General features: G+C 41.6%; 1 protein-coding gene across 1 annotated transcript; it reads right to left on the bottom strand.

The window, feature by feature from the left end:
• Positions 1–522: 522 nt before the first annotated feature.
• LOC106807125 (slit homolog 3 protein-like) lies at positions 523–2,953 on the bottom strand. The gene is made up of 5 exons (XM_014809386.1): positions 2,533–2,953; positions 2,248–2,393; positions 1,557–1,841; positions 1,040–1,214; positions 523–810 (listed from the first exon to the last, which is right to left on the bottom strand). The coding sequence occupies exons 1-5, from the start codon at positions 2,951–2,953 to the stop codon at positions 662–664; spliced, it is 1,176 nt and encodes a 391-aa protein (XP_014664872.1). The 3' UTR covers positions 523–661.
• Positions 2,954–13,981: the final 11,028 nt, after the last annotated feature.

The raw sequence follows: 13,981 nt of genomic DNA, 5'->3' as shown, positions 1-13,981 counted from the left end.
CATCGTCATATCATCATCATCATCATCATCATCATCATCATCATCATCATCATCATTATTATTATTATTATTATTATTATTATTATCATCATCATCATCATTATCATCATCATCATCATCCTCATCATCCTCATCATTATTATTATTATTATTATTAACATCATCATCATCATCATCATCATCATCATTATTTATCATTATTATTATATAGTACACTAGCGTGCCCCCACCGCGCTACACCCACGCCGTGTACGTGGGAGGTCACATTAGCGGATCAACGCGGGACATCGTCGCACGTAATGACATCGCAATCCCGCAAAGCCCAGCTTTTATATCGTCGCCCTATTATCTATTCCGCACGGGTGAGACGCACACACCGCGGGTAGAGGTGTGAGCAGGTAGATGTTTGACGCAAAGCCCAGCTTTTATATCTCACAGTATGCCTCTTTAATACAGATTGCAGGGAAATGGCTTAAATATTTCAAAATTTTACATACCTACGGCACGTGCCAAATNTTTTCCTTTTCAAATTAAGTCCCGAAGCATAAATCTACAACTGCATATAATACCTTCACTTTGTATATTACTCGCTGTAATTTTTTAAAATTATGTTCTGTGCATTTACACATAATAAAATACATCCGTCAACTATTTCGGTAACCTATATAGGAACCATCACCCCATTCACGCATTTTAAAGACTTCAGTGCCATTGTGGACAGTTCCGGTGGAGTTGCGCAATAGGCATTCCAAGTAGTAAATGGAGCCTCGTTAAGCCAGTCAATGTCACATTGGCAATCCAATTTGCAACCTGTAATGCAAATTACAGTGTAAGTGTGAGCTTTTTAAGCTCGCAGAATGCACATAGCATGCAGCTTTACAGGTAGTTCCACCCACGTAGTCCTTCGCTGCGGACGATTGCTGCGTACGTGACGATACGTGCACGCGTATAAAGTTACAATTAATACACGAAGTGTGACAAAACAAACCACATTTAATAAATAAACAGAATGCTAATAACAAAGAACGACCACACTTGCCATTTAGGTTAACGCTTACTCCATCTGTGGATATGAGCTCAGTCACATTAAACACGTCATTGTCGATAGATGTCAAGCGCTCGTTGTTCCACAAACCAATATAGTTGATCCTTGGCAACCCATAGAAAGCGCCAGGTTCGATGAAGCTTACTTCATTAAAATTGATAAATAATTCCTGATGTGAAAATGTAATAAAAAATTAACAATGATCTGATTGACAGAATGGTGCAATATAATATACAGGCAAACAATATGGAATATATAAGATTAATGACTAAGTCGATGTGGTGACGTTACTAGACTATCTTCGACATACAACCACGGCAGTAACTCGAATAATAACAAGAGCGTATAAAGAAGGTCTTCTTTATAAAAAAAGGCATTCTTTCTTAAAGAAGGCCTTCTTTATACGCTCTTGATAATAAGCATCTACAAAGAGTTAATAATGCTTTTCGGCTGTGTTTACGCTCTTGCAATACCACGTATCATTGACTCGACTACGGGTGTCTGAACGTACCCTCACCCTACTCAGTCCTCTGAAGGTGCCAGCTGCGATGGTGACGAGGTTGTTGTAAGATATGTCAACTGTAGATGCTACCGCTGCGCCCTCAAAGGCTCCAACAGCAACGCTCGAAATCCGGTTGTTTTGAAGGTGTATGGTAACAAGTCTCTTGAGGCCGGCATAGGTTCCTGCTGAGACCGTGTACAGATGGTTGTTGTTGAGCTGTAGTCTTGTGAGTTTTATATCTTTGAATGTTCCCGGTACAATGTGCTCGATGACATTATTTGACAACTCGAGGGTCTGTGGAAGCGTAAATAAATAAATGAATCAATAAATAAATAAAAACAATCAATTATTAAAAATTAAATAAAAAACAAATAAATGTATACATACGCACGTGCGTATGCATCCACTCACTCACGCACGCTTGCACGCACGTACGCACACACGCCCGCACGCACAGACGCACGCGCGCACGAACTCAAACGCACACATACACACACACACACGCACGCACGCACGCACGTACGCACACACGCCCACAGGCAAGCGCACGCGCCACGAACTCAAACGCACCATACACACACACACACACACACACACACACACGCACACGCACACGCACGCACATGTATATATATGGGATATAGATATCCACTGTCTCTACCGGGTATATCCACAGCAGGACTTTAGGGATAGGATTTACCTTGAGTTTCTTCAGACCCCGCAGCGCCTGAGGGGAGATGTAGACAATCGCGTTATGGCTCAAAACTAGCACAGCCAGATTGCTAGCGTCCATAAAGCAACCGTCGTCTAATGTCTCAAGGGAGCTGTATGTTATTTCCAGATATTCTGAAGACAAACAGAGGACGGTAAATTAGAATCGAGCGCAGTGCGAACGCTCATGACACCATGAAAGCGTAAAAGTCTGGCATAGACGGATACAAATATACTCAAGCCTGGCATAGGAGGAAAAAAGCAGAAAACATACCCAAGCCTGGAATAGTTGGGAAAATCCGGCATGGAATTGCGGACAACGCCGTATCCTGTAAGAGCAAGGAACGAAGCCCTCCGATTCCAGCGAATGCGTCTGCGTGTATAGTGGTCAGCTTTTCTCCGTACGTCAGATACACTCTTTTGATGGTTAAGCCGGCGAACGCTCTACCGGGTATCTGCTCAAAGCCGAAGTAGCTTATTCTGAACTCGTAGATCGTCGTCGGTCGTGGAATCCCAGCGATGATGTCAAACACTTGCGAACCGTCTCCAGGTAGTAAGCTAACATCGCACCAGATGTACGCGCCAGTACTATACTCTGAGCAGATGCAAGGATAGAGGCTGGAGGCGGAGGGGCAGTAGCCAGCTCTCGCGCCTCCCGCTAGCAGGATAACAGCGAAAAGCAGAAGAATACTCATGACTATCGATATGAGGGCTACGTTCGGCGGCGATCGGTTTAAATAGGTAATTCGTGTGAACCGGGACAGCTGCTGCTTTTTCCGCGTTGCAATTATGGCCCCTTATCTAATTTCACTTGTGTCAACGGAGTCAACGCGTGTCATTCGTTTAAACGTCCAGCGATCAGCATCTTCCGTGTTATTCACAATGGATGCGTATATCGGTCGTTTTATTGAATTAGACTTAGGTCCTCCTCTTCCTATTAGAACATTGGGCGACAACTGTTCTCCAGCGTTTTCGATCGACTGCAACTCTTGCTACTCCATTCCAAGAAACGCCTAGGTTTTGTAGATCTTCTTTGAATGTGCTCCGCCAGGTTTTGCACATTCAACGTTTCCTTTTTCCTCTTGCTGGTTCCCAGTACATGGCAGTTCTTGGGTGTCGTTCTTCTGACATTCGCAGAACATGCCCAGCAAAGCGTAAGTCTTCGTATTTTGACAATGTCGGCCAGAGGTTGGGATTTGGCTCTACGCAGGACTTCTTCGTTTCTGATTCGGTCTCGGTAGGTAATTTTGAGGATGCTTCGTAGACATCTCTGGTGAAACACATTTAGTTTTTGCGAAGTTCTTGCAGTGGACTTCCAGGTTTCACTAGCATAGATTGCAGTTGGCAGGACAATTGTTTCGTAGAGACGGATTTTCATTGTATCATTGATTGATGCTGCAGACCAGATTTGGCACATTTGTTGGAATACAGCCGACGCTTTGCCGATTCTGCAGCGTAAATCAACTTCTGCATCTCCAGTGTTCGAAATTTTACTGCCAAGCTAGATGCATGAACTCTTCTACATCCTCAGCAGGTTGATGGTTAACTGTCACCACTGGGTGCTGCTTGTACACTTCCGACTCGCATTGTCTTGGTCTTCTCTTGGCTTATCCGCAGACCGATTTTGCTAGCTGCACTTGCTAACTCGGAGGTGAGTTTCTGCAGGCCTTCACGATCTTCTGTAATCAGTCAAATATCATCTGCAGGTCCTTGAGACGCATATGTATATTGTTTCTATGGGTGTAACCAATCTCTCTTTGAGATTATTTACCCCTGATAATATATATAGTAATAGATTGTGCCTTGCCGTGCCGCNGGAGAAGAGGTGGAGAGATGAAGTGAAGTTCGAGAAGCGATGTAAAAAGATAGTATTAGAAGGCATAAAAGATTAGGGTAGAAGAAGTTTAAGGAAGAAGAAGACACCACACTTAAGCAGAACGTAAGTAAGGAAGGAAGTAAGAAGAAGAATTTATTGAGAAGAAAAGATGTCTGTTTGTGAGCGTGCTATTAACTGTTTTTGGTGTGTGAGATAAAATAGAATATTGGTAGTGTCTCCACTATTATGTTAGGTAGTCTGATCTTATTACGCTTTTTGCTCTTGATAGGATGAATGGAATTTATCTACATTTTGAATATCTCAGAACAGACATAGATTGTGGGCGGTATATCTATCGGCATACTTAGAACCTGAGTGCTCTGTTGATAAATCTGCTGTGCCAGTACCAGAATTATTTCGTGGGATACCAGATTTGATCTTGTACTGCCCACCCGAGTACCAAGAATTTTTTTTCAATTTGACACCCTGACATGTATTAAAAAAGTGTTTACAGGTATTTCCCAGTTCGTTACAGAATTTCAACAATACATGCAAATGTACGGAACATTCGATTTAGTTCATGATGCCAGACGGAAACTATAACAAAAACGGCTGATGACTAATCACTGTTATGTACCGACACAAAGACAATGTCTGCAGAGATCCAAATATGAGTAAATCGGTGCTATAGTTGATTACAATTTTTTATTGTATGTGAATTGAGATTAATGCCTGATCCATTTATCTTATTTAGTTCTTGCTTTTTAGGTCGTTGAGCTGCTATAAGTTTTTCAATGTTCATGTATATGTTTGGTTATATGCCTTACACATCCTGCAAAGTTGGGCTTAATTTATTGTTTCACATTATTATTACAATTTTCTTAATTATTTATATTTGATTTTAATTTATATATCGTGATATGAATCCTAGTGATATTCATTTTCCTCTAAATATTTAATCGTCGGTACCACATTGTTACAAACCAGATACATACAGCCTCCATACAGTTTGACCATGGTTCAGTAGCTATTAAATGTAAGTAACTAAAGTCGTTTCGTTTTCTCATTGCAAAAGTACATAGGTTCACTATCAGTTACGCCTTAGTATCTTTAAAAATTTATTTGTGGTAAATTCCATGTAGTATTTTGTATTTGAAACTACTCTGAGCATTTTATCGCTAGTTTGCGGTTATTAATTTTTGTATTGATTTTTCCAATAATTTTCTGTAACTTTCCGGGAGCGATAAGGAGTTCGATTATTCCACTTTTGCTGTGATTTTACTTTGCTTGTAGTATGTTGTTCTTAATGTTTTCGTTTAATATTTTCTGCATCCTTTTTTATTGATTAACTGCATCTTTACTGTGGAGTGCACCGGGCCGTGTAATGTTGATCGTTGATCTTTGATTATTAATTTATTTATCCATTCTTTAGGTATTTGTCTTAATAGTTTTTCATAATCTAAGTATGTTCCTTTTATATTATATTTTTGTTTCAACTCATTCCATGTCAGTAAATTCCCACGTAGGTCATATATATCTCCTAGGTAGACAATACCCTTTTTATGCCAAGGTGAAATATAATTTATATTGATATTGCTATTGTACCAAAGCGGCTGATTTACAAGGTCTTCAATCGTGGATGGATTTAGCTTGTTGTTGAAATCGGCCCACGCTTCAATTACGCTTTTCCAAAAGGGGTTGTGTATGTGTAAGTTCAACTTTGCAGCTCCTAAGCAATAGAAATCTTTTGGTAGTGCTGGTTTTATTAATTTTGTCCAATTGCTATCACTAAATAAAATACGTCGAAGCCATGATATTTTTAAACTTTTAGTATATGATTTTATATTTGTCATATTTAAACCTCCATCTTCGTACTTTTGCATCAAAATAGTTCTTTTTATTTTGTCTCTACGATTATTCCATATAAAGTTAAATAACATGGTTTCTATGTCTTTGATAATGGTAGGGGATGGGTCTGGGAGAGCTGTCAACAGATGGGTTATAGTTGGGAGTACTAGTGATTTTATGACTGAAAGTTTTTCATTTTTACCATTTTTGGCGAGAAATTTTCTTCTTCCATTTTCGTCATTGTTGTATTAAACGTTATACCTAGAATGGTAAAGCTGTCATTTTGGATCCATTCAGATTCTTTCATTGAGCCTATCCATACTAGATTTGTTTTATCATAATTAATTTTTAATCCGGATATCAAATAGAACCAATTAAATGTATTTTTGACTGCTATAATAGTTTCTTCGTCATCGTCTAGGAGGAGTGTTGTGTCATCTGCGAATTGTGAAAGTTTGTATTCTGTATCTCCTATTTTAATACCCTTAATGTGTGGGTTGTTTCGAATGGCTATTGCTAGTATTTCTACACAAAGAATAAAAATGTAGGGTGAAAGGGGGGTCTCCTTGTCTACATCCTCGGCCTAGTTTAAAAAATTGTGTAAAGTGGCCGTTTTGGATAATTGTGGAGTTGGCATCTTTATAAAATGGAGAAGGAGTCTTAATACTCGACGAGGTGAAGGTTATAGGAAAGTTAATGTGGAACAGCAAAAATCACAAAATATACGGAGTTTCCCTCACCCACAATGAATTCAGCAGTCTACATGACATCTATCAAACATTGGACCCTCACCAGAAACTGATTCCAGCACAGTACATCTTACAGTTCATATGGCGAGACCTCACATCAGCGTTCGACGTTATTGGGCCCTATTATGCAACTGAAGCTGCGCTTGAATACAAATTCATCATTGCAACACTGACCGAAACAATGCGGATATTCGAGGCACACAAATTTCACATCATCTCATCTGCATTGTGTGTGATGGTGCCAGTCCCAACATGGCTGCTGCCAAATTTCTCTGTACGGGAAGGAGAGGACCCTTCAAAAAGAATATAGATGCTCCAATGTTCAACAACCCATTCCGGCCACAAGCAATGGTGCACATCGTCATATGTCCTTCACACCAGGTGGGCTGAAGCTTGAGAATTTGTCATAACTTATTGTGGGTGCTAACATAATAAGTGTTCTATTTAATGTCACTGAATTTAAGTCATAAATGATACATGTAAAACCAAGATTTCTAACATTTTTCAGCTGAAGAATATGATCAATGCGCTTTACGCTTCACGTCCACAAGGAACGAAATCGTTCGTTCAGGTTGAGACTGGCGAGATGAAGCAAACCCATTTTGGGTGGCAGGCCGTCGAGGACATGTACAAACGTGAAGTCGAAAGGCGAGATAGAAATACACTGAGAATGGTTCCAGGTCTCCAGAAGAGCTACATCAACAGAGATGCGTGGACGAAATTGAATGTTCGCCCAGCTAAGATAATGCAGGTACATTTAGATTTTCACAACGTGGACATTTTCAGTGTTCTATGATAGCAGACTATTATACAACAAAAATGTGTGGTTAAATGTAAAATTTAAAAGTTTATAGTTTCTCTCATGATGTACTTCGAGATAGATGTAACGTGGTCGAAATACAGTGTAGCCCCTGGTACATAACGCGATGGTTGGGGTCCATACAATGTCATCTTGGAATAGTGGGGTTGCACTAAACTGGGGTTACATATAGACGTGGCTATATAAGAGCGAAAAAGGGGGTCCAACGACTCATGGCATTATATCCGAATTCGCGTTTTAAAAATCGGGTCGCGTAAAATCGGGGTTCCACTGTACAAAGTACCAATATGAATTTTTCATAAAATTTCCAGCAAGAACGTGTCCCAGCTGAGCTTCAAACGTATGCTCAACCGGAAATGGGAGAGCAACCAAGGGATTCCTGCAACGTCATGGCTGCCCACACGTACCTTTCGGCATGCAACATGATGTTTGAAAGAGGCTTCCTTTCCCATGAGAAGGTGCTGGGACCCAACTCGCCAGTGGTCGCCAATATTTTATCCGGATACAACTACTTCGAGAAGTGGTTTGATGCTCTTGAAGGTACATTTTCAATCGAAAGTGTTAGCAAAATTACCACTTGAATTTTATACAAGCGTATATATTTATAGAAAAAATGTTGCCGTTCAGTATGTGCAGCACGATAACAGATTTTTAATTTAAAAATGTAATGTTTAACTTACGTGAATTGCTTGTATTATCATATTTAACTTAGGCAGATCTGCCTAACAAGCATGCTAATGGTGATCAACAGGTTTAGGAGATTTTAAACCGACCTCAACAAAGGAGCGTCGCTTCATTGCATGGCAGACCTGGGACTTACTCAGGATAGCAGTGTTTGGCTTTAAAGGATTATGCGAGGACTTCTTCTCCAGACATGGCCAGGAATATTTTTTGTCACCGCTGCGCGTAAACGGTAGTGCAATAGAAAGTTTATTTTCAAGGCTAAAGGCCTACTCTGGGGGCAAATTAACCAGTATTAGTTATCAAACCTCACGCAAGAGCATCATTGTACAGGACCATGAAAAACATCCCAGTGTGGAGGGTTATCGAGATGTACCACTGTACCACGAGTTTCTCGAATAATACAACCAAACCAAACCCCCAACCAAATCAACAGCGGTCCTCTGATCAACTGTCAGGATGGCACCCCCCCATTATAAGCACATTGCCCCATGTCACCCTTAAAGGCATAATAGGCCCATTGATTATACAAAGTTGACGAATGCTACAGTAACTGGCACCTTCTGTAGTTAATAAGTACATTACCTTATAGTCAAACGCGTATTATACAACTCCTGATAGTATGTATACAGTAAAACTCGCATGTTATAAAGTCGACACTTTTCGGACCAAGGGCCCGTTTCACGAAGCTAACATGTAAAAATGTTCACCATCTTAAGGATATCCTTAAAAGTCTTGTATGGAGCCTAGACATTCTGATTAGTATTTCTGATGACGACTTACAAATGGGAAATTACTATTGCTTGTATTACATGGGACCTGTCCGAGGGCGACGACTTGCACATAATGACGGCTCATAAATGATCTTGATCTTGATTATATACTGCGTCGACCGCGTATTCGCGTATTATGACGCAGGTGAGCATGGTGAAGTTAGGCACTCCCGGCTGTGACCTCGACACAGATGGCGTCGATTGCACTCTGTGTGCAGGCATTCCAATCCACGATGGTCCATGGAAAGAATGAGTTTTTGAATTCCTCTGTTGAGGTTCTAATGACTGCCAGTTTGTTGTCGTTTTTTCCCTAGTGCGCGATGGACCCATTCTGATATACAGACTTTGGGGATCGCGGTACTTCCAGAGAGAATTTTGTTAAGAAGCTTGAGTCGCTTCTCTTTACGACGTAGTTGCAGGTTCGGCCAATTAAGTGATTGTAACATTGCAGTTACGCTATTGGTTCTGCCATAATCGTTGCAGACGAATCTAGCTGCGCGGCATTGGATCAGTTCAATTTTTTCTGTCTCTTAAAATGTGGGTCCCAGACTGTACAGCCATTTACTCTAGCTTAGACCGAATTAGCCTGCCCAGGCTCTCCGACTGTTACACGTCGTAGGAACTTCTCGCCAACGTAGTGTTAAGCGTGAAGGGAACTTGTGGCTAAGACCGAATGAGAGATTTGTATGCTGTGGCTTTCATGACGGCATGATAACTTGGACGGGGCTATTCAGTATTCCAATGAATTTACTATGAGAGAAAATCGGGACTTTCACTTCCATGGCGACTTATACAAATTGACGAGTTAGAATATGACGACTTATGCGAGTTTTACTGCATAATATAGCCATACTGCCAATGTCCACTTCCAATGAGGCTAAGCCTATTTTATTACTACCTTAGTACCTACTACTACAGTACTAGTACTTAGTACTAATAATATTTAATAGTAAATGTAGGTACAATGTTCAAACCACGCAAGTATTAGTATCACTAATGCTATATAATAACTTAAATAAGACAGACAAGCTAGATAACTAATTAGACTAAACAAGCGTAAATAAAGGAAGCAAATAAGCGATTGAAATCGCAATCAAGCAGCTGAGCTATGGCATCGCATCGAGTAATGTTTACGTTGTCACAGAAAATTGTCTGCGCGGAAATATTCGTGTGTGCGCCGAAATCCCTGTACAAAACTGACATGAGCCCTAAACATTCTTAGATCAATTGAAATGTTAAATAATATAAAAAACAAACGAAACGAAAGCCAATTAGGAAGTTACGAAAGGGCCTGGGCTCTCGTAATGTTATGAGGATATTTGCGAGGATTTTTCGTGCTGATTACATTACGATGTTTCTGTCAACGGTTTACGAGTGGAAGTTAATGGTAAGACTAATGTTGCGACTAATTTTGTTTCTGACAACGGCCCCCAGATGAGTAGGTTGTCGTTTAGCTCTTTAGGTTGTCGTTTTGCTCTGTGCTCCATCACCCACGCGAACGAGCGCACGCGCGAATGTATGGAGCGGGGTTATGAGGTGCTGGAAGTGTGCAGAGGTACAGAGTTGCGAGAGCGCAGAGCATATTGGGTAGTGTAGTTGTCGTGTCGTAAGTCTATGACAAAAGTATTAAGGTATATGTTGTGTCAGATAATGCATCCAATTTACAGGCTGCATGTCGCTTGCTCCCAGAAAACTTTACCTCTTTAAAGTGTATTGCTCACACACTGCAGCTTGTGATAAAGGATGGGTTGAAAGAGTTTACCGGTGCACAAAATGTAATTTCAAAGTGTCAAAACATTGTGAGCCATTTTCACCACTGAGCAAAAGGAGATGCAGAAAACAATGAAAATGCCTGAGCTAAAACTAAATTCTCAGTGTGAAACACGGTGGAATTCTTATATTATATGATGGAGAGGATAGTGGCTCTGCAGAAACCCTTGAATGCTGTTCTTGCATTAGTAACCAAAGTGAACAACTTACTAGCCCATCAGTGGAAAACAGCTGAGGAGTACGTGCATGTGCTGCGACCTTTTGAGAATGTGACAATGATTATGTCAGCAACAAGATATTCAACCTTATCACTCGTCATACCTGTACTGTGAAGAGATGAAAATTTCAGAAATGAGCACATTTGGAGAAACCATAATTAACTAGACAGAGTGCACTGACCTCCGCCAGCGACATACGGCATACGCCATACGACTGACGAAAACACAAATAACCCACGATACACACATGTACTGACATGTACACGCTCCTGCTCAAGCAAGCACTCGTTGGCTTGCTGACTCGCTGGCTCGCTGGGTCGACGCGCTAATATCAATCCCGCTAGTATCAATCGCGCGAACACACGAACACACAAACACTAGACTGGTACCCGGTCCCACCTCTCGGCTTAGCTACTCAATGGGGGAATCGAGGTGGGAGTGAGTACCAGTCTAACGCAAACACACGAGAGCGAAAACATAACCTCCTCCAACTCCGTTGGGCGGAGGTAAAAATATCAACAAGCGATCGATGGCCAAACTATGAATCCAACAGACTGTTCTACAAAGCGACGTTGGTTGATCCTAAAGCACCTTGCCCTAAAGCTAGCCCAGAAGTCAGATATAGCCTGTTTGGCAAAGATGACCTTACCTTGCATCCTGCTCTGCCGCTGACCCTCCACATGCTGCATTTGTCGTCAGACTCCTCTTCCTCGCACACTCCACTCGTCGTCTGGAGCGGTCGGTCCGTTGGCGTAAAAATCGCGCCTTCTCTTTCTTTTCCATGGTGAGTGCAGCCCGAGCGCCAGGTCCACCTGTACACAGGCCGGCGCCGAGTTCGTCCAGGATGCGATGGATTGAGTTGCCGAGGCATGACGCCTGATGCAGGGCCATTCGGACATTTCTGCAGAATGTGAAAGAACCGCCAAACTTTGAAGTCACATTACAAAGGACTGTTGCACTTATTGGCCACGGTAGTTACATAGTTGTGTTCAGTGGACTATAGAGGGCAGAACGAGCCAAAATGGAGGTCAAGGAGGCGTGAAGTTTGTGAAATGTGAAAGAAGTGAGAAGTGATTGACGAAAATCGCGTAAGGGAGTTTCCCCCCTTCATATCACTAGTGACACTACAATGGCGACACAGAACAGCTGGCCCAAAAAAAATTTGGGGGGCCACCAGAAATTTATCTGGGCCACCAGAAATGGCCCTGCGTCAGGCGTCATGCCTCGGCAACTCAATCCATTTCTTCGGGCCCAAAATGAAAAGTGGTAGCCCAATTTCCCATTGGTATTTCTACCATGACGTACAACAGTACATGACTTTAGGCCCTACAAACTTGTCATATTGGACACAAAGCCACATTTGCATGCATGGTTCGAATTTTGGCTGAAAATCTAGTGGACAGCAGGACCACCAACTTCAGAAAGCCGGTGGTCCTGCACAAAAGTTGGTGGTCCGCTTATTTACTAGCAGTGAGTAAAAAAATGGTATATAAAAATAACCATTGGCATAAACAGCATACATGTAACATAGAGTTGGTCAAATAATATATTTCAAGCTCAATATTATGTCTCAATGTCAGAGGAGCTTCTGGGAAAGGTTTTACTTTCGTTTTTCTCCTCCCCAGTCCTGGGTAGATTCATAGATTTCATAGATCATTTCATAGATCAGTTCATAGATCATAGATCATAGATCAGTTCATAGATCAATGCTGCCGCACATCCGCAAAGTTACAAGTGCCTAGAATCTTGAAGTATATATACAGTTTACATTGCTTCTAGATATCTAACTGAATTAAAATAGTCCACTTTTCTACGTAAAGAAAAGTGACGAATTCAATTAACAGCTTTGATTACGTCAAGAGCAGATAAAGAAGGAGAGCGTACAAGGGTAAAATGCTGAAACCATGCTGCAGTATTAGTCGAATTTATTTTGATATTAAAAGATTGGTTTTGAAAATTTTAGTGAGATACCTACTTGCGGTATTTCTTGCGTGAACGAACTTGAATTTACAAACTTCAAACAGCGCCACCAGCGCCAGTCAGCGGGTTGGTCCCTAGCATTCGTAATAGAATGTTTTATAGCCCTGCGGCAACTGTACGCGGGCTATAGTACTAGAGCTACGTCGTTCCTAACGTAGCCATAATGTACGTAATGTAACCCTAAACCCCCATAGCGTTAACTGTAACGTAACTGTAACGTAACTGTAACGTGACTGTAACGTAACTGTAACGTATTCCTAACACCGCTTCTGCCTCTTCGCGTCTGCTGCTATGTGAGTGTCGTGCGTGCGTCGCTGCGACGGGTGGCGGTGCGTGCTGTGCGTGCGTGCGTTGCGTGCTGTGTGTGTGTGTGTTGTCTTGCCATGATGTAAACACTAAGTAACCCCCTACCCTAACGTGGAAGGCCAAAACAAAATACAGGTGTGGTTACGGTTTCTCGACCGACCCCTAATTATTTCCAGCGAGCGACCTAAACATTTTATTGTCAATTTCTTTAAAGTAAAATAAAAATAAAAAAATAAAAAAATGAATTTAACAGTTCTGCTTCAAAAGGCACAACGCAATCCTTCGGACATGTGTCGTAAATAAAATGTTTTCCCTACCTACCTACCCTATTTTTTTCGGCATGTAACGCTAACCACACATATATTTTGTTTGGCCTAAACTGTAACATCCCCCCCCACCCTCACCCTGAATATGCTGTAACATTACATTATTCCCAACACTCCTACCATAACATAACTACCACTTAACATTACCCCCCCCCCCCACCCTCACCGTATGATAACCGTAGTGAAACCCTAACCTCCCTCAACCTTACTTCAGTGTAAAACATAACGGTTAATCTAAGCTTCTGCTGATTAAAGACACCCTCTGATGCAGAATCGAATGGGTGCGGCTTTCTTTTTGTAATGACGAAAATACCGGATAGATCAGCTACGGCGTGCGGTTAATCCGTCTACATCTCCTGCTGCAACTGCTCCCCGCGGTTATAATAGTTTACCGTCGCACACAGCGCGCGTATCGAGTCGTCGTCGCGGCGGCGGT

Source organism: Priapulus caudatus, unplaced genomic scaffold (genome assembly GCF_000485595.1).
Source record: "Priapulus caudatus unplaced genomic scaffold, Priapulus_caudatus-5.0.1 Scaffold197, whole genome shotgun sequence".
In the NCBI taxonomy this organism is placed as follows: Eukaryota; Metazoa; Priapulida; class Priapulimorpha; order Priapulimorphida; family Priapulidae; genus Priapulus; species Priapulus caudatus.
The sequence above is the reverse complement of the archived record's forward strand: the minus strand, read 5'-3'. Positions and strand labels throughout refer to the sequence as shown.

Bases quoted from the DNA above. Each gene is read 5' to 3' on its own strand.
- LOC106807125 (XM_014809386.1), bottom strand. From the start codon at position 2,953: ATGAGTATTCTTCTGCTTTTCGCTGTTATCCTGCTAGCGGGAGGCGCG. The intron at 1,215-1,556 runs GTACGTTCAGAC...TTTTCACATCAG, and splicing joins GAGGACTGAGTAGGGTGAGG to GAATTATTTATCAATTTTAA. The intron at 811-1,039 runs GCAAGTGTGGTC...TTTGCATTACAG, and splicing joins AGTAAGCGTTAACCTAAATG to GTTGCAAATTGGATTGCCAA.